The sequence below is a fragment of the Marmota monax genome, unplaced genomic scaffold (genome assembly GCF_021218885.2).
Source record: "Marmota monax isolate L192 unplaced genomic scaffold, Marmota_monax_Labrador192_F-V1.1 WCK01_AAM20220418_F8-fsc00080, whole genome shotgun sequence".
Taxonomy (NCBI): Eukaryota; Metazoa; Chordata; class Mammalia; order Rodentia; family Sciuridae; genus Marmota; species Marmota monax.
In genome coordinates, this window is record NW_026694750.1 from 8,394,493 (window position 1) to 8,414,352 (window position 19,860).

The 19,860-nt window shown below is 60.6% G+C and overlaps 3 protein-coding genes across 6 annotated transcripts in view; 2 read left to right on the plus strand and 1 right to left on the minus strand.

Annotated features, from left to right (window-relative positions):
- Window positions 1–19,860, plus strand: part of Sdf4 (stromal cell derived factor 4) — a 32,341-nt gene that overhangs the window by 10,925 nt on the left and 1,556 nt on the right. Inside the window, exons 1-5 of one of the 3 annotated variants that reach the window (XM_046424433.2) lie at window positions 12,448–12,584; window positions 14,811–15,286; window positions 16,141–16,277; window positions 16,798–16,911; window positions 19,533–19,691. In XM_046424433.2, coding sequence (XP_046280389.1) covers window positions 14,982–15,286; window positions 16,141–16,277; window positions 16,798–16,911; window positions 19,533–19,691 — 715 coding nt within the window. In that variant the 5' untranslated portion in view covers window positions 12,448–12,584; window positions 14,811–14,981. Of the gene's footprint in view, window positions 1–12,447; window positions 12,585–12,963; window positions 13,102–14,810; window positions 15,287–16,140; window positions 16,278–16,797; window positions 16,912–19,532; window positions 19,692–19,860 lie in introns of those variants that run through there. The other 2 variants (XM_046424435.2, XM_046424434.1) reach the window with 2 other exon arrangements.
- C1qtnf12 (C1q and TNF related 12) lies at window positions 445–4,606 on the plus strand. 2 transcript variants are annotated; one of them, XM_046424436.2, is made up of 8 exons: window positions 445–892; window positions 2,390–2,512; window positions 2,629–2,740; window positions 2,826–2,977; window positions 3,493–3,601; window positions 3,810–3,900; window positions 3,993–4,071; window positions 4,322–4,606. In XM_046424436.2, the coding sequence occupies exons 1-8, from the start codon at window positions 722–724 to the stop codon at window positions 4,526–4,528; spliced, it is 1,044 nt and encodes a 347-aa protein (XP_046280392.1). In that variant the 5' UTR covers window positions 445–721; the 3' UTR covers window positions 4,529–4,606. The 2 variants fall into 2 exon arrangements, with proteins under 2 accessions (XP_046280392.1, XP_046280393.1); XM_046424437.2 differs by having other exon boundaries at window positions 447–892; window positions 4,396–4,606.
- Window positions 10,609–12,424, minus strand: B3galt6 (beta-1,3-galactosyltransferase 6). The gene has a single exon (XM_046424438.2). The coding sequence runs from the start codon at window positions 12,230–12,232 to the stop codon at window positions 11,204–11,206; it is 1,029 nt and encodes a 342-aa protein (XP_046280394.1). The 5' UTR covers window positions 12,233–12,424; the 3' UTR covers window positions 10,609–11,203.

Here is a 19,860-nt window from a genome sequence, read left to right on the forward strand (position 1 = left end):
GAGGAGGGTCCCTATACTGGGAATGTCTGGGGGGAGGGAAAGTCCCACCAGCCAGTTATTCCCTTGGTTCCAGGGGCGGGGGTGTGGGGTGGTGGGTGGGGGTGAGGTAGGGTGGGGAGCTATGTCTGGAGCTCCTCCAGGGCCTGAGTAAGGGGCTGGGGTTCTGTACCCAAGGTCACTCTTGACCCTGGCCCTGAGGGGTGGGTGTGAGAGATGCAGAGGTTAGTGTGAACAACCTCCCCTCCTGAGGAGGGATGAGGGGCAGGCTGGGGCTATTTCCAAAGGACTAGACAGCCTGAGAGGCAAGGCCCAAAGCCTCAATAGCCCCAGCTCCTTAGGAGGGCATGAGTCCACGGTCAGTTTGGGTCCCGCCCCCTGCCCCGCCCCGCCCCGCCCCGCCCCGCCCCATCCCACCCCGCCGTGGGGGCGCCGGGCAAACTGTTTCAACGTGAGCCCTCCCCTTGGAGCCCAGAGGCCCAGAGGCTGGGGGAGAGGAGCGCGTCCGGGAGGACACTGCGCGAGGCGAGGCGAGTTGGCGCTGGCCTCAAGGGGACACGCTGCTGTTGCGCCCCAGCTCTTGGGCGCCCCGCAGACATGCACCGGCGGCGGCCGGGCGCGCCCCTGGGCCTCGCCCCCGCGCGGGGACTCTGAGTGCCGCCGCCCCCGTGAGAGCACCTGGCGGCTGGGGATCGCAGCACTGAGCTGCCGCCCACATCCAGCCATGCGGCGCTGGGCCTGGGCGGCAGTCCTGGCCCTCCTCTGGCCACAGCTCGCGTTGCTCTGGGGAGTCGGGGCATGGCGGGAGCCCAAGAGGCTGCGGCAGCCCGGCCAGCGCACAGAGGCCCCCAACGCCACGGCTTCCGACAGCGAAGGTCTGCCTGGCTCTCCCAAGGTATGCACAGGCCGGGCACACGTGGGCCCCGGGCACAGGTGCACAGGGGCGGCTTTGGGACTGAGGTCATCGGATGCCCTCCCAGGCTCTGCCACAGAGGTCCCTTGGTGGGGTCTGCCGCAGCCCCGACTGGGGCCCCCCCAATCCGCACAGGCCTGGAGAGGGGTTGGGGAAGAGAGGCACTAACCAAGAGCCCAGGTGAGGGAGGACTGGGGGGAGATACAATTAACTCTTTGCAGCCACAGGCCATGGACTTTGGGCAACCTGCTGCCATTAGTTGTAATTGCTAATTCAGGCGGGGGGGGGGGGTAAGAGAGCATGGCGCCCCACAGCCTCTAAGGAAGGTTGGAGACTCCAGATCCCTGTGCTTCCTGGGGATTCTGTGTGGTCAGCATCCACCTGCAAAGTGCCCTGTCCTTGGATGTCCCTGGAGAAGGAGACCCTGGCACTGGCAGGGTCTCAGCGCACAAACCTCAGGTGATGCTGCCATTAGTGGCAGTTATGTGCTTGCTCAGGGCTGTTGCTCTAGGGAAAGGGCAGGGGCAGTCTGGGAACTGATCAGTAGGAAGGACTTCTGTGGGACAGCTACCCAAATGTCCTTACTCTTCCTGGTGGAGGTGGGCTTGTTCACTGCCTGCTCCCTACAGCCTCTGCCCTTGTGGCTCAGTGCTTAGGCTCCGGGACCACTGACCCATACAAGGCATTGAGGGGACAAGCAGATACTGGATGTTTCAGGATTAGGGGTGCATTCTCTCCCTGGGTGGGTAATCCCATCCTGCCTGCTTCTCCAAGTCCCCCAGGATGGAGTCCTCTGATCTACTGGGAAGGGACACCAGTTAGCAGACAGGACCTGCTTTGGTTGGGTTGGGTCTAGGTCCACATCAGGACTGGACCCTGCCCTGGGTCAAGACCCCTTGGCCCACTTGCCTGGTTTGGTGGCAGCTCCCCTGGAGTGGCCAGGCTTTCCCTTGGCCAGGCCAATAGTGCCATGCTTCTGTCCATGTCATGTACTCTTGCCAGCCTCACCCATCATCCCGAGACAGGACTCATTCTCACTGGCCATCCTCTCTCTAGTCCACAGCCTTCTCTTTGACACCCCCCCCAGCCCCCCCACACACACACACCATATCCAGGACCAGGCTCACTGTCAGGGACACATTAGGCTGGTGAGAGGACCCCCAGCCCGGTGTGCACCCAGGTGTGCCCTTTCACAGGGTAACAGGGCCAAAGGTGTCTGGGCCCTCCCATAAAGGCCAAGACTGGGCATCATGCCCTGGCTTCCATAGAGGACCTGTCCCTGTCCTGCCTGTGTCCTACCACCAGGACATCAGGTTCTAGTCCCTGGGGTGACCCATCCTACTGGTCAAGGCAGTTTCCTATGTGCCTGAGTTTCCCCAGTGACCTGTGGTTCCCAGCTCTTTGTGGGGCGCAGTAGGACAGGCAGGAGCCACTGGGGTCTGGTGGTCATTTCCTAGCCTTGCCCCCCTGGCTCTGTAGCCGCTGGAGCCCTCAGGGCCTGAGTTCTCAGATGCTCACATGACGTGGTTGAACTTTGTCCGACGGCCAGAAGATGGTTCCTCCAAGAAACGCTGTCGCTGTCAAGGCCAAGACAAGAAGTTGGTGAGCCCCTGGGCTGCCTCGGGGCCAGCCTTCCCAGGATCCTCCAGGGGGTTTAAACCCAGGGCAGGGGTGGCACTGGCTCCTACTGGGACCCTCACTTTCTCCTGCCTCCCCAGCGAGGCCTCTTGGGTCCCCCGGGGCCCCCTGGGCCTCCAGGACCCCCAGGGCCCCCCGGTGTGGAAGTCGCCCCAGCAACCCTGCTTCAGGAGTTCAAGGACATGCTGAAGGGTGAGGCTAACCCTAACCCTCTCCAGGCCCAGGAAGCCCCCACAGGGCCCTCAGGGGCCTCACCCAGGTTGCCTCCTCCCTGCAGAGGCCACAGAACGGCGGTTCTCAGCATGGCCAGACCCGCCACTGTCCCGTGGGGCTGGCCCATGGCTGACGGTTGAGGCCTTTCACTGCCGGCTGAAGGGCCCCGTGCTGGTAGACAAGAAGACACTGGTGGAGCTGCAGGGTTTCCAGGCTGTGAGTGGGGGTGTGGGCCCAGGGCAGGTCCTGACATCTCTGGGGCACCCACTGCAAGTTCTCATTCACTAAGAGGGGTCTATGGGGACAGGAAGCAGTGTGGGGCCCCTACAGGTGAGATGGGCCCACGGACAAGACTGGGCAGTGTCTGAGCACATGTACGCATTGGCGATCTGGGGAGCCCATGCAGAGGGTGGGGGTGGCCTTGGTCAAGGTTAGGACCCCCAGTCTGCCCAGACTATTCCTTATACCAGGACTCTGGCAGGGCCAGGGTAACCAAGGAGCAGGGAAGCCCTCTGTGTGGGGCTCTTGGGTCCCCATCCACTCTTTGGGGCCTGGGTTCTGTGCCCTGAAACTCAGATGGAGGTAGACACAGGGGTCAGCCCTGTTCTTCTCCCATGAGAATGAGAACCGCTTGGTTCAGTGGCTGTCGCCAGTAGCGTCTCCCCCTGGTGAGGTGTGCAGGGTGAGGGTCCAGGCCCTGCAGCCAGCCGCTCACTCACTGCCCCTTACAGCCCACTGCCCAGGGTGCTTTCCTGCGGGGGTCTGGCCTGAGCTTGGCCTCAGGCCGATTCACAGCCCCAGTCTCTGCCATCTTCCAGTTTTCCGCCAGCCTGCACGTGGGTGAGCCAAGCTGGGCCGTGTGTTTGGTGAGGGTGGGGATGGGTTAGGCCTCAGGGGTGGACACCTGACACTGTGGGGACATCGGAGATGCTACTGCCCCATTTGGGGCCCTGTGTTCTGGGGCCACACATCCACCCTCCCCCAGCCCCTTGGGGTCTGCCCTTGGGCTGTGTGTCTTGAAGCCCCTCTCCTACCACTGTCTCTGCAGACCATAGTGAGCTGCAGGGCAGGGCCCGGCTGCGGGCCCGGGACACTGTGCGTGTCCTCATCTGCATCGAGTCCCTGTGTCACCGCCACACGTGAGTGTGCCAGTCCCTGGGTCCACCTTTGGGGCCGGGACCACAGGCAAGCATCATGAGTGTATCTGAGCCTTCACTCTTGCCCTGCCCAGGTCCCTGGAGGCCATCTCAGGCCTGGAGAGCAACAGCAGGGTCTTCACGGCACAGTTGCAGGGGCTGCTGCAGCTGCAGGTGAGGGTGGCATGCTGACTCAGGTCATAGCCACTTGGGGGTCTGCCCTTGGGCTGTGTGTCTTGAAGCCCCTCCCCTACCATTGACTGCACAGACCATAGGGAGACAGTGGCTGGGTTCAGGGCCAGGGGCTGACAGCCCAGCGGGAGTCACTCAGGACCCTGGACCTAGCGTCCGGGAGGGCACTGCCTGGTGGGGCAGCTCTTAGGTGCATAGGTGGTCCTTCATCTGGGCTGGGCCTTGGCCCCAGGTGCTCTTCCTGTGTCCGGGAGGCTGTGGGACCAGGATACCCACAGGCAGTGATGCCCACCGTGGTGCCTGCAGGCTGGGCAGTATGCCTCCGTGTTTGTGGACAACGGCTCCGGGGTGGTCCTCACCATCCAGAGTGGCTCCAGCTTCTCTGGGCTGCTTCTGGGTACCTGAGGGTGCAGAGGGAGCACCCTGTCAGGACCTGTGATTCCCCTCTGAGGAAGGAGGCGAGAAGACCCCCAGTGGATTCCTGTGGTCACAGCAATAAAAGCCCCAGTACTCTGTTGCCCCGGGGTACTGCCTGGTTATTTCATTGGTGGAGGTGGGCGGGTGGCCATGGTCTGCCTGATGGTGTGCGTGCAGCCCTGGAGGATAGGGTGTAGACCTGGGGGCTTAATGAGGTCCCTACCCCATAGCCCCCAGGCTCTCCTGCCTCTGGGGGAGGTTGCAGGAGCAGCCAGGCCCCCTGGCAGTTTCCACACGTGCTAGGGGCTGTGTTGACTCTGAGGGACCAGGACAGACGTCCATGTAGGTCCCAGCCCATGGCCTGGAACCCCCTCTCCTAGGATCTGTGCCGCCTTAGAAGGCAACCTGTTTGGCCTCAGGGCCCTGGAAGCCTCATCTTGGGGAGCAGGCCATGTGGAAAGACAGGCAGCTAGCTCTGGGGGCTGCATCCTGTGGGGGAGAGAAGAGCATTCGGGCCTGTGCAGGCCATGGGTGGGACCACACCACGAGCACCTGTGGGCCCAGGTGTGCCTAGCCACAGGTATGGGCTGGGTAAGGCTGCCCAGCTGAGACAGGAGAGGGACAAGCGGCAGGCATCCACTTCTTGCCACCTTCCCCAGCGATGGCCTCCACATCCCAAAGGCCAGGGGCTGTGGAAGTAGGTAGGGTGGGCTTGGCAGAGCAGCCTTCCACCGCGGCCCTTGAGGCAGGAGCTGCTGGCCAAGGCCCTGACTTTCTGTTGTAGGTTTGGGTTTGAGGTCACCTATGGCTACACCATTTTGGCTCTGGCAAACCCAGACCTCAGGATGCCTGGGGTGGAGTCAAACTACCCAGATATGCTTTCTGGTTGGCACCCAGGCCCTCAGCAGGTGGCAGTGGGCCCCGAGCCTCTGACTCCTCCACAGATGCCCCAAGGAGGGGGGCAGGGAGGGCCTCCTCCCCCTGGAATCATCTCCCAGAGTCAGGGTGGGAGGTAGCCAGCAGGCAGAGGGATGTGTCTGCAGGCTCTGGGCAGGGTGTGGGGTGCAACAGTAGGCAGGAAGAGGCTGTGCCCAAGGCTATTGCCCCTCCTCTGGGGACTTGACTCATCTGGGAGGACAGAGGAGGGCCCTTCCCTGAAGCCTGATCTGCAGTGGGAAGGCTGATCCAGCCAGGCATGGAAGCAGAACCAAGCAGGCTTGTCCACTGACCCGTCCCCACCTCTCTCCCTGATCCCCCCAGAGTGGCGTCAGGGGCTGGGCCTGTTTACAGGGGTCTCTGCTTCACTGCGGCTGTTGCCGCCAGGTTTGGCAGGATATCCCTTACAACCTGCAAGGGCCAGTGTGGAGCACCCCTGGGTCCCCCATCAAGGAGGCTGAGAAGGGAGGGCTACCTGGGGGGCCCAGGCTTCGGGCAGGTGACTATCCCTACCCTAAATTCCCAATTCCTGAGGTCCTGACGAGTCACAGGGGCCCAGGCTAGGTGAAGAAGTCCAGACTTGGGAGCCCCCTGCAGTTCTGTCACTACCCTTGCTGGTGCAGCCCACCCCACTGGGCCAAGGTGGAGCTCTGGGGTTTCCCTGCAGCCCCAGTCCCACTGGCCATAGAGAGAAAGGCCACATTGAAAGGACTATGAGCACATCGGTGGAGGCACTGAGGACCCAAGTCCTGGCGGAGGCAGAGCAGGACTTGAGAGGACGGGCGGCCTGGGCATATGTGTGTCCTCATGTCATGTCTGCAGTGCCCTGAGACGCAGGAGCCCTGGGACACAGATACCCCACTCACATCTGATTTCCAGGGGCTCCTGCCGGCCCAGCCCTGAATCGCTAGTCCACACCTCCCTTCTCTGCCCCGCGAGGAGGAGCAGCCCCACCCCGGGCAGAGTGAGCTAGGGCCAGAGGCAGCCTCCCAGGACAGTGGGCTTGCCTGGGCCTGGCTGCACCTGGTGGGGTCTCCCACCACCCTTCTCTGGGCTGTGGTCCTCTTGACTGCAAGGGTTGTGATGTTCAAGATGGAGCCCTAGAGAATGGGACCTGGGGCCCCACAGAGAGACAAGGAAATGAGAGATGAGACACCAACAGCGAGGCCAGCACTGCACAGCCACACTCGGGCAGGTGGCCGGGCTGAGGTGGGCCCCTCCTGGTGCCCGGCTCCACCTGCAGCCATCTCGGTGTGTCAGCCAGGGACCCCAGACCTGGACCAAGAATGGCCTGTGCCTCTCCAGTCAGTGTCCTGGGTGCTCGTGTTGATGGCCGAGTGTTCACACGGATGACATCAGGAACCTGAGGGTGTGTCCCAGTGTCCCCACACAGGTGCCCCTGAATGTCTTGAGTTTCTGTGGAGGGAGTGTGTGGGGGGGTCTCTATGTTTCCGGGGGTCTCTGCTCTGAAGCTCGGGCTTGCTTCAGGGCCAGAATTACCAGGCCCCTGTGCTATAATCATGGGGCAGGTTTCAGATGAGTCACTGAGCTCAGAAGTGGTCCTTGGCACCAAGGAGCCCCAGTCTTACGGACTTATGGATAGAGATGGTGGCCCAAGGTAGAGAGGTTGCTATCTAGAGCCTCAATCTGGCTCACCGTCATGGCTGCCCAGGGCATTTGGTGCTCCCTGGCTGGGGGAGCTTGGTGAAAGGGTCACAGGCGAGGGGCTTCTTACCCCCAACAAGGGGCTCCTGGTGCCCTGCCTTGGGAAGAAGCCCCTTGGGTGGCAGCAGGAACCTCGGGTCATCCACGGACTCCATCCTGTTCACTGACTGGGCTTCCAGGTTAGGCTGCTGTTGCAGGCTGGATTCCATCGCCTGGGACTTCAGCAGCCTGAGGTCTTCTGCAGCCTGGCACTTGGGCTGGAGAGCATTGTTGGTGTGGGCAACATGCCCCTGGCCTGCCGGCACAGTGTCACTATGGGCATTCCTGCCCGCCTGTGCGCCTGGTGGTTGTTTGGGTGGGCCTGGTGTGGAGTCTGGGGACAAAGGGTCTTTGTTTGGGAGGATTTAGGGCACTGCCCCTCCTGTGGGGCAGTGACTCACGGGTTCTTCCGGTGTGATAACATCAGTTTTGCAACAGCGGGCATGTCATACACATGGGCCGCCTGGCCCGGTGGGGCTCCTGCCTTCACCTGTACCCACAGCCCTGAGACTGCCCTGCTGGGACATGGGTGTGCAAGGTGGCAGCCAGGGTAGAGCAAACGAGAAGTCAGGGGTTGGAGGCCCAGCAACTCCTTTCCACAGTGAAGTGTCTCCATGAGCTCCACTCAGTCCCCGAAGCCTGTGTCCACCTCTAGCCCCAAACCCTTCCCTGAAGGCCTCCAGGCCTGCAGACCCACATCAACCCCAAGGGCTCCCTCAGCGGCAGGATGTACTGAGGCCTGACTCTTGGAAATACTTCCAGACAGCTGTGTGTGGATCTTTCTCTGGGGCTGGGAAGCCTTACTGGGACACCGTTGGAGGGTGAGTCCTTGACCCTCTGTCACCGCCCACAGGGACTTGAGCTGGCGTGGCCATCCATCATGTCACTTCCCCTGGGGATCAGAGGTGGGTGGCTGGGAGTGTGGGGCCCCTCGGGGGAGGCTGGGCCAGCTGAGACCTTCAGACGCCACTGTAGGGAGGGCTAGGGCTTGGGTCACCTCCCTCTCTGGTCATAGGCTGGGTCAGGCTCCAGATCAGTGGGAGGTGGAGCTGGACATGGGCTCTGCTTGGGCTCCTGCCCCACCAGACCTTGACTCAGAGGGTGGGCTCTGCTTGTAGTGTCCACTCTGGAGAATGGAGATGACCACTGTCCAGGCTCCTACAGGCACACTGCACAGCTCTTGGCTGTTCCCTGCTTCATGCTGCATTCAGCTCCAGGGGCAGCTAAGATGGGACAGGGCTCCCAGTGTTGCTGGCGAACTCTGGCTGTGGACCTCCTTTGTGGCCCCACTGGAGCCAGGTGCCAGCTTCAGCCCATGGAGATGCTGCTGGCCAGGCCAGTGTGGAGGCCTGAGTCTGGCAGGAAGCAGAGAGTTCAGGGAACCCGGCCTTCTGGATTCTTCTGCACCTGCCTTCCCTGGCTTCTCCCCATAGTGTCCTGGGCCTCAGCCACCCTCCTTGTAAGCCCACCCACTGTGCATATTCCCGGGGGGAAGGGATGAGGGGATCCAGAGAGTCATGCCATGCTGAAGGAATTCCAGGCATGTGGGGTGACGCCAGGCCCCAGGAAGCAGTGGGACGTCCTAGGATTGTTTCAGCGTCGGTGGTGTGATTGGTGTGGGGAGCCGAGAGAGGAGGACACACTTGTGGAAACAGAGCTGAGGGGGGCTGGCAGTTCCAAAGGAGAGGGAACAGGTGCCCACAGAGGCCAGTTGACGGTTGGGGGGAGGGGAGCAGGGCTGCTGGGGCTTCAGGGTCCCAGGAACAGAGATCCCTGGGAGGTTGGGCTATGGTCCCTCAAAAGCACTGTTTGCTTGAGGATGCTAGAATTTTATTTTATTTTATTTTTCCCCCCCTCACAGTTTTGCCTCATTTGGGCTATTCTGAAAAGGTCTGGGTGGATGGGTGCCTTGGGAGGACCCACTCTGCGGGCAGGTGCCTCCATGCCAACATGGGGGGCAGAAAAGGAGTGCTGTCCTCTGAGCCCCCACAAGGAGACCCTGAGGTGTCCCAGTGCCCTCTGCTCAACCACACACCCTGCCTTGCAAGCCTAAGTATCTCAAGCCCCATGCCTCCTAAGGCCCTGACACTATGTCCCCATCTCCAGGACCAGGACAGCACGTGGCTATGGCCACTCCATCTGTGCCAGGCTTCAGTCTTAGGTCCCAAGTCCTGATACTGCACTGATACAATGTGAATGTGGGGCATCAACCAAAGTAGGCTTTGTTCTGCTTTGACAAACTTGGTGTCCAAGTTGGATTCAAGACTCTCCCCCTTGCAGGTCAAAACCAGCTGCACACTGGCAACTCCATGTGGTCCGTCTGAATCCTAAGGCTCACAGCCCTGCCCACAGGAATGCACAGGCCCAGGGCCTGGCCTCAGGAATCTTCCCTGAACAATCGGCAAGTGTATGTGTGGACGTCTTGGCATGTGATGCCTGTGGTGCTCTCTGGAGTACTGTGGAGGACAGTGCAGCCCTGGCCCAAGTCCTGCTCTGCCCCAGGCCATGTGGTCCTTGGAGTCTGCAGTCTCTCCAGACTCCTTTTCTTCCCCTGAACACTGGAGACAGGCCAGCTGCTCAGCTGATTCTAGGGTCCAGACGAGAGACCCCAGGTGAGAACAGCAAGTAGTTATCTGGGTCCTCCGTTACCAACACCCTTGGGGAACCTGCACCCCCTCAGTGGGCAGGGCCCTTCTGCTGCCCTGATTCTTCCAGTCCCATCTAGGCATGATGTACAGGCAGGGTGTTCATCCGGGCTTCAGGGGCCTGCTGGACACTGCTGGCTCCACCTCCTCTCAACCCTGCAGCCTGGGACAGTCTGGCCCCATGCTCTCGGGTGGGAGATAAGTCTTCAGATGGCTGGCCACAGACCCTCTTCACCGCCTTCCAACAAAATAACCCAATCCTGTGCCTGAAATTCACAGCCCGAGAACTCCGAAAGACATCAGCCACCCAGTTACAGAACCCAACCCTGACAAGAAGCCGGGGCTCCAGCCGCACAGGTTGGAGGCTGCAGTGGCTCCCACCATCTGTCACCTCATGAAACAACCACAGTTTTCATTTCTTGTGTGTGGAGCCCAGGGCCTTGCACACATTAGTCAAGTGCTTCAACACTGGGCCATATCCCAGCCCCAGCTTTTCATACTCAATGGGCACAAAAACAGGGACGGATGAGGGATGTTAAAAATATGGTGGTTCCTGTGGTCAGTATGCCAGTGTGTAAGTCCTGGTCAACACTCCAAGGGCTTGGATTCCTCAGAATGGTGCCAAGTCTGAGCAACCAGGAATCTAAAGGCCTGTGTGGAAACCTTAAAAGGAAAGTCTGTTCAGAAACAGACACACAACTGACCTGTGTGACAAAAAAAAAAAAAAAAAACGGACAGCTTAAAATTCTTCTGTTTAACATACAGGGGCCTGGTCATCCACTCAAGTTAATTGAAAGATTAACCCACAAACTCCAAGTTCTGAAATAAAAATCTTTTTCTTAAATAATAGTAAAAAGAGACCTGCACACTGTCTGTGTGGAACTCTCATTGACACAAATGTACAATACTTACATACAGGTCACAGGCAACCACTGAATTATATTTACCATGAACTCACTCAAGAAACAGATCAAAATGCCATTAAAGCTAATTAATGTTAAACCAATTCAAATCTGACATGTGACAGACACAAGAGAGTGTGACCTATCCAAATAATGCAGTGACAACTTTGGATGGTGACATAGTTAGGCCGCAGGTGAGGGCAGCTGCTGGCCCCAGGGGCCAGGGAGGTTCCTCCTGCCCTCACCCAACGGGAAGCAGCAGCTAGGCTGGGCAAATGTAGGCCAAGACCAGGGGTAGGAGGAGCTGCATTATGCAGCACCTCCAGGAGTCTCCAAACCCACAAGATGTTCCTGGTTAGGACCACAAACGTGTCCACAAAAGCGCACAACTTGGGCGTGCGGTTGGGGTGAAGGGGGCTAGGTGTTGTTTGCTGCCGCCTGGCATCCGCTGTCACCGCATAAGCCAGGTACTTCTAGAGGGCCTGGCAGATGAGTTTGTGTCCCTGGGACTCAGGGGATGCCCTCCTTCCGCTGACAGCACTGCGAAGGTGGCGCCGACCAGTCATAGACATAGGAGAGGCGCAGCTGCACCTCGCGCTTGCACAGCCGGCCTTCACGTAGCAGCATCTGCTGCTTCTCTAGCATGTCCTCCGGGCTCTGCTTGTGTGTCACCAGATACTGGTTGCTGCAGCCGCGCGACTTGTACTCGGTGTCGAAGCGCGGGTCGTGCTCCCGCTGCACATCCACCGGTGCCAGCCAGGCGCCCAGAGACACGTCCTCACTATGCCACGCGCGCAGATACTCGCGGCTGAGGCGCAGGTAATGGACCAGGTCCGCCGAGAGCACGTAGCCCCCGCCCAGCGCGTAGGGGAGATAGTAGTCACAGAGTTGCCACGCAGCCTCGCGCCAGCGACCTCCGGGCTTGACGCGCCCGCGACCCGAGAAGAAACCCCAGTAGAGGCGGCGGCGGCGCGCGGGCTCGCGCGCGCGGAGCTCGGCCAGCAGCGCGTCCAGCCGAGCAAACGAGTCGTCGTCTGCCTTGAGCACGAACTCGAAGGCCACGTGTTCGTCTAGCCAGGCCAGCATGGCCAGCACCTTGGCGGTGAGGTTCTCGTAGGCGTCGCGGAGTGCGGGCAGCAGCAGCAAGTCTCCGTGCCGCTCCTGCTCTCGCTCCAAGGCGCGCCGCTGCTCCGCGCCCAGACCGCCCGTGCCCACGGCGAAGCGCGCCCACACGTCGCTGGTGCCGCCGCGCTGCACCGTCGACAGCCACGTGCTGCGCACAGCGGTACGGCGCTCGGCGGCGCGGGGCGCGCTGGCCACCAGTACGGCCAAGAAGGCGGCGGCGCGGGGCGCCGAGGCGGCGTGGGGAGCGGTTGCCTGGGACGCGCAGCGCGCCAGATACAGCAGCGCGACGCTGCAAAGCGCGAGGCCGCCCAGGCCCAGCGCCGCCCGGCGCCGCCACGAGCGCCGCGGAAGTCTCATCGCGGCAGCAGCCGCGCTGAATGCGCAGGCGTGGCGCCGAGGGGGCGACGCGTGCATACGACACTCCCGGGCGTGTGGGCCTCTCTTTGGTGCTCCACCGGGCGGCGGGCCGTGGGCGGAAGTCGCCCTGGGGCCGCGAGTTCGGTAGTGCTTGGGTCCGGCCTTTTACCGGGGTGGGGAGGGCGGAGCCAGGACACTCATCACGTGTTCCCGCATGCTACTCTCCTTGGCTGCCTCGGAACGTCCGCGCGGGTGCTTCCGCCCGGGGGAAAGATGGCGGCGCCCACGTCCCCGACGGCCCGATGGCTTGCCCGCCTCTTCCCGGAAGAAAGATGGCGGCGGCCTGAGCCGAGGTGGCTAGCGGCGCGAGCGCTCCGCTGCGCTCCCGGACCGGCGCGTGCAGGAGGCGGTGAGTGAGGGCTGTGCCGGAAGCGCTCAGCGGCTCGCGAGTGCGCGTGCGGAGGTCGAGGCGCTTTGTCCGCTCCGGGTCTGGGTTCGCGGGCTGAGGTGGCTTAGCCGGCGTCCTCGGGCCCGCGGGAAGCCGAGGCTGGGCTCGGCTGCCCCGACTCCTGCTGCCTCCGTGCACGTCCGCCCGGCGGCGGGGCTCGGAGCCTGGAGCCGAGCGCAGAGCCCCCGACCGTGGCTCGGTCTCTGGATCCTTGTTACGCGTGAGTGCGGCCGCAGCCGGTCCCAGAACTGCAGCCCCGTCCGGGGAGACGCGCCGCGCCCCCGCACTGCTGTCCCTTCCACACCAGTGGCACAGTCACGCGGGACCGAGGAACCGGGGCCAGGAGGAGCTCAGAGAGTGATAAATAAAACGTTGTAGGACGTGCCGTCTTGGAAGTTTATCTGAGTGTGGCCCCCATCTCTTGGAAGAGTCCAGGCAGATGTTAACGTTTGGGGACGCGGTGGACAGACCCTCTTAGGTGCGTCCAGCTGCTGTGGGTGGGAAGGACTCCTCGTGGGGAAGTGACGTCTGGAGCCCGGCTCCTTAGGAAGTCCCATTCCGGACTGGAGAGGCTAGGAAGTGAGCTTCCGACTGGTTCAGTCCTGTTGTTGCTTTCACGATAAGATAAGTGTCTGCTGTGAAGCCAGGAGAAATGTCACTGGATGGACTCCTGATACTGTGATTATTTGAGTTGCTGCTCACTAAATGCTGTGTAAGCACTAGTTTCCTTGTGACTCATCAAAACAAACAGGATCAATCTGGGTGTGGTGGTGCATGCCTGTAATTCCAGGGGGCTGAGGCAGTTGGAGAAGAGCCTGGGCAACTGACCTTGTCTCAAAATAAAATGAAAAGGGCTGGGGATGTAGCTCAGCGGTAGAGCGCCCTGGATTCAACCCTCAGTTCCAAAACAAGGTGGGCTCGAGAACGGCCTAGATTGTGGCGAGAAGCAGAGCTCGGCTCCTTGCACCTGTGTGTGTCTGCATCGGTGGTTAATGAAGTCACCACCAGAAGACAGCTGTCCTGGTCCTTGCCCCGGGAAGCAGCAGGGCAGGCTTGAGTTCTTTCCTTGGAGACCCCAGGTCCCTTCAGCTTGTGGCTCTTGGCAGGCCGCATGCCACCACCACCCACCACCTTGAGAGCAGCATCTCTGCTGTTTATGTCTCCAGAGGCAGCACTTCCTGAGTGTCTGGTGTGTGCTGATAGCGTGGTAGTTCCAGGAGACAGAGGCTGCATAAGATACCCCACTAGGATCCACAGGACTGTAGAGCAGCCACCAGGCACAGAGGCACCTGGAAGGGCTAGCAGGGGTTTGCCAGGTGGACAGATTTCAGGGGCACATGAAACACCTTCCTGGTGTTCCCCAATAGATGTGAATGAGGATGTGTGTATTGGGTGGGTCACACGTGCATAGAGGGATGTGTATATGCACATGTGTACAGGGGTCGGTCATTACAGTGTGAAGGGAGTAGGGGCTGGATCCCTCCTGGGTGAGTGGGAGAGTTTGCCAGCACTCTGCATTAGGGTCCCCAGTCCTCACAAAACCCCATGTGTGGGGTGGTGAGCTTCATGATGTTCAGTGAAACACTTGAGGTCAGAAAGGTCGGGTGACTTAGCCAAGGTAATGGAGCTCTAGAGTGTTCAAGTCACAACCTGGACAGTGAGTGATTAGCCCCAGGTACATGTTGGAGGAGGAGGGGTAGAGTCACGCTGTGTCGGCAGGTTATACTATTGTCATGGGGTAGTTGACCGCTTTCAGCAAGAGACAGCTAGAAACCCGGGGATTGAACCCAGGGGTGCTTAACCACTGAGCCACATCCCCAGCCCTTTTTATTTTTTATTTTGAGAGAGGGTCTTGCTTAGTTGCTTAGGGCCTTGCTAACTTGCTGAGGCTGGCTTTGAACTTGTGATCCTCCTGCCACAGCCTCCCAAGCCATTGGGATTATAGGCGTGAGCCACATGCCTGACTGAGACCCAGGGTCCTTAAAAAAGTAGGGAGGAGGTTAGGGCTGTAGCTCAATGACAGTGTTTGCCTACCCTGGGTTCCATTAGCACTGCAAAGAAAAAAGAACTACCACTCGTGGTCTTGATCCTGTGAATGAGGACCTCTGCCTCTGGCTGTAAGATGAGCATGTTTGCTGAAGTGTTTGCTGAGTTGCACTAAATGGTGGATCTGTGTTTCTTTTCTAGACCATTAACTGCTTTTCAAGGTCTGGAAGCTCTGGGCCCTGGGCCTCAACCCGTGCCTCAGCCCTTGGTGGTGCCTGAGGCTTTGCTTGGAGCCACGGCCTTCTGCAGCTCCCCTGTGTCCAGCTCCTGGCCTGCACATTACCAGCTGTCCGCCCTCTCTGGCTCACAGCGATGGTGTCCAGGCAGGCTCCCCTCTGTGGCCTGGCTGCACACTGCCTCTGGTTCCTGGGCGTTATCCTTCTGATGGACGCATCTGCTAGACCCGCCAACCACTCTTCCACTCGGGAGAGGGCAGTCAACAGGGAGGAGAACGAGATCCTGCCCCCAGACCACCTGAATGGGGTGAAGCTGGAGATGGACGGGCACCTTAACAAGGACTTCCACCAGGAGGTCTTCCTGGGGAAAGACATGGACGGGTTTGACGAGGATGCAGAGCCACGGAGGAGCCGGAGAAAGCTGATGGTCATCTTCTCCAAGTAGGTGCCCCTGCATGCCATGTTCACCCACAAGGTCCAGTCTGGCTGCTCATGGTGGGAGACGATGGGGGCCCCGAGGACATCCTGTACGGGACAGCACTACAAGCATGGGCTCATAAGGTCTGTGGTGCTGGGCTGAGGGTGGAGCTGCTGGCCTGAGCTGTTTCTCAAGCCTGGGTCAGCAGAGGTTCAGGGCCAGGGGTGAGCTGTCTGAGGACTCTGAACCAGGAGACTCCCTGGGGCTATGTGTCAGCGCACGCGCACACGCACACCTACTCTCCCTCTCACACTCTCACACCCACCTTTTCTGCTGGCCACTACTGTGGTCAAGGGCACGGTGGGGTGGGGTCACAGAAGGTTGCACTTCTAGCTAGATGGGGAGCAACGCAGTGGCCACAGTCACAGAACATGCACGTGGCTCCTATTGCTTCCTCTGTTCCTGTCGCCTGTCCCCAAGCCCTGGGTCTCTTCCTCCCTTGACAGGGTCTTTGCTCTGAGTCCTGCAGATGGGCAGGCATTTGTGTGGCCACCTGCTGCACAGTGTGCTCGGTGAACAGTCATGAGTGGAGGCCACAGGGTCTGGATGGTTCTGCTGCTGTGCCTGAGGGAGGGTCTGTTCCTCGGATGGACTTTGCCCCCAGTGGCAGCTGCGGACCACACCACCCACCTCTCCAGGGTTCCAACAGCCCCCCAGAAAACCCTAAGCCCTGGTTTTCTGCATCACCATGGGGAGGGTGGTGTCACTCTTCCTGGCAGGTTGGCAGCGGCCTTTGGAGTCTTGAAGGCCAGTGATGTTGTCTGTCAGGGGTTCTGGGGGCCGTGTCTGATCTCACCCTCCGTCTGCTCTTCCACAGGGTGGATGTGAACACTGACCGGAGGATCAGTGCCAAGGAGATGCAGCGCTGGATCATGGAGAAGACGGCCGAGCACTTCCAGGAGGCTGTTAAGGAGAACAAGATGCACTTCCGGGCTGTGGACCCTGATGGCGATGGTACCTTGGGGCCTGGTGGATAGGGCTCCAGGCAAGGGACCAGAAGATCAAGGAAGCCAGAGGCAGGGGCCCCTGAGCATGGCAGGGGGCACCATAGGGACACAGAGCCGCTGCCAGCTGGTTTGTTTTCACAGTGGCTGGCATTCACTGAAGATGTAGGGTACACAGAGTAGCAAGTGTGGTCCTCATGTTTCCTTGAAAGAAACTCGGCTTGTTAGGAGTTTGGGGCTCCTGCCCTGTGTACAGCCAGGCTGTGCCTCAGTTGGCCCTGTGTGATGGAGACCCCCGCTGGCCCTGCTGGTGAAAAGGCAGGTCCAGGGTGCTGGCCCGGATTGTGGGCTAGGCACTGGGTGCTCCACCCCTTGACCACTGCCTTGGGGGGATGCTGAGAGCAGGTGGTCCCGGTCTTCTGCCCTGCAGCTCACTGTGACCAAAGGGTCTCTCACAGATGTCCTACAATAACTAAGAGTCTCTTTCGCAGTGCTTCCTGCCAAGTGTCCTCACAGACCTGTTCTTCTAGGCCGCGTCTCCTGGGATGAGTACAAAGTGAAGTTCCTGGTAAGCAAAGGCCACAGTGAGAAGGAGGTTGCTGATGCCATCAGGAACCACGAGGAGCTCAAGGTGGACGAGGAGAGTGAGTGCTGGCTCCTGGGCGGTGGGGCAGTGGGTCGCCTTGCTGGGTGTGTGTGGCCAGCTGTGGTTAGAGGGCACCTGAGCCTCACGGGTCTGTACAGGATGCCTGGCAGACCTTGCAAGGCCTGGGCCTGGGGATCTGCTCCAGTTGTATAGGGGAGGGTGAAGCACCCCTGGGCATGTGCGTGTGGTGTCCTCTGGACGGTGTGGGTGGGTGGGTAAGAGGGAAACGGGGGGCTGTGTGGAGATCCACACAGCCTGAGGCACCCGCAGGGAGGGCGGTGAGTGGTGGGTAGGTGCTCTGGGGTGCATAACTGGCAGGCACACTGTACACCTCAGTGCCATGGCTTAGTTACGATCGAGGCCGATCTCTGGACTCGGGAGGCAGGGAGAGCTGGCCCCGTGAGGGGAGGCTCCATGGAGAGAACAGCCTGGGCCACGATCCCAGGCCCAGTGGTAGGCACGTGGGGCAGGGCCTGGCAGAGACCTTCACAGAGCAGCAGTCCGGCAGGAGCGGGCAGCGTTCTGTGCCTTCCAGGGGACCCCGCCTCAGTCAGGTGTGCGGTGTGGGGAGCAGGCCGACGGGGAATCCTCAGCCTGGTGTCAGCCATGCCACACCAGGGGGCAGGGGCAGGGGCAGGGCCCGGCTCCAGGGGACTGTGGGGAGGACTGTCTCATGGACATGCCCTGTGAAGCAGGATGAGGGGACTAGACCCATCTGGCTCTGTGCCCTCCCTGTGCCTCGCCCCTGTCATGCTGGAGGGACTCCCTCGGCCCACGTCTGGCTCCACATAGGTTAGGCCCGTGGTGTCCTATCGGTCCACCTTGTCCCCGTGGGGGCTGGTGCCTGTGGGCCCTGCATGCCACCCTTCAGCTGGGGTGTGTGGCTCCCTGGCGGGGCGGGGCCCAGTGGGCAGCAGGGAAGCCTGTGAGCCGTGAGCCCTCCTGCTGCCCGTGCGCAGGCCCTACCATGGTAATACTTTGCTCCTGTCTTTCTCTTTTCTCTCCGGTTTCTTCTTTTTTTAGATGGGTTTCAAACTCCTGGGCCCCAGCAGTCCCCATGCTGGGCTGACGGGCCCCATTGCCCAGCCCAGCTCTGTCCCGAAGGTGGGATTTGGATGTTTGGGTTTCCCTCCTCCCTGCTCACCTGTCTCTGCTGCCCCTGGAGTTCCCCTTCGGGGGGCCCTGGGGTCTGTCCTCCTGCCTAGCAGTTGGGAGCTGCTTTGGCTGGCCCTGTCTTCCACCTCATCTTCCTTTGGGGGCTGGTCGTCTCTGGGCCCCTTCACTTGGTGTGTCTGTCCTGTGTAGGACATGTCCTTCCTGCACATGCGAAGTCCCTGTCTGTCCTTGGACTCAGTAGCGGTGTGTCAGGATTCATGGCATCTTGGGTGCCTGTGTGCCCCTGAGGTCCCAGTCCATGCTCCAACCTGTACGTCGACCTTCTCCACCAGATCCGGAGGTTCACGTCCAGATCCTCTTCCCACAGAGGTCCCATCCACAGGTGCCAGGGAGTGTGTCTTGGGGGTTGGCCAGCAGGTCTTAGGGTAGTTCAGTGGGACAGTGCTACAAGACTCCTGTGCTGTCTTGTGCAATGATCCTGCCCACAGAAAGGGTCTTGGGATGGGCTGTTCAGCAGGTCTGCCTGTCCCATTTGGGTCTCAGGGTTGACCCCGTCCTGCCATCCATGGAGCAGCCAGGGAAGGGGGCAGCCTGTGTTTTGTTTACCAAGCCCCGTGTCTCCCACCTTCCTAAATTTTTTTTGTTTTAATTTTTGGTTTGTTGAGATGGGGTCTTGGTCACCCAGGCCGCCTTGACTCCTGGGCTCAGGCAATCTTCCTGACTCGAGTGTCTGCCATAGCTGGAACTCTTGGTATGTGCCACCACCCCTGGCTCCCATCTTTTTTCAGAGTCTGTCCTGTGAATTAGGCCACCACCGGGTGGCCTGTTGAGCAGAAAGCGCTGAGATGCAAAGGTCACCCCCAGCTGCCACAGCTAGGAGGGCTCCGGGTTCTGGAGGGGATTCTGTAGCCAGGATAGGGCCTGGGGCTGAGTCAGGACCCAGGTGAAGCCTCGCTGCAGGCACCAGGACGTGGTCACTGACCACAGTGGGTCCCAGGAGGATGAGGGTATCCTGTTTTGCCTGGGGACGTGTGGGGATGTCCCAGACATAGGTAGCTGCCGCTTCAGAGAGCGAGGACCGTGTGCACAAGTTCTTCGTGGGCCCAGCCGGGAGGGCCCCTGGGAAGCTCTGCTCACCACCTCAGTCATTTCTAGAAACTGGGTTTTCTGCAGCGCCGGGTTTGCTGGGTGAGGCTGCACGTGCAGTGAGTAGGGAGCGGGGTGATGCCGTCTTTCCTGCAGACTGCGGGGTGAGTCAGCCCGCTGCGTGATTTCCACTTCTGCCTAGGAATAAACAGCCGGAGTGTGCGGGGCCAGGGGTCAGGACCGTGGGTCAGGGCCACGGGGGTCTGGGCTGTGTCAGAGGGTCCTGTGCTTCGCCTCGTAGGCCCTGCCCTCCCAGGTGGGCCAGGCCCTGGGCCTCAGCTCAGTGCGTCCTGCAGGCTGCTCTCTCGGAGCCTTCTGGCCTTGGTGCCAGGATGCTCACAGGCCTGCCTCTCTCAGCACAGGAAGTCCTGGAGAACCTCAGAGACCGCTGGTATCAGGCAGACAATCCCCCTGCAGACCTGCTGCTGACGGAGGATGAGTTCCTGTCATTCCTTCACCCTGAGCACAGCCGGGGCATGCTCAAGTTCATGGTCAAGGAGATCATCCGGGACTTGGGTAAGGCCCATCCTATGGCTGGGCTGCATCCGGCCCAGCAGGCCTCAGGCCTGGGGGTGACCAGTGACTTGGAGTGCCTGTGCTTCCTGGGTGGCCAGGTTTCACCACTCTGCTGCCCAGAGGCCGGGAAGGAGGGCAGGCCAGGCCTGGCCAGGTTTTGGAGCAGGTC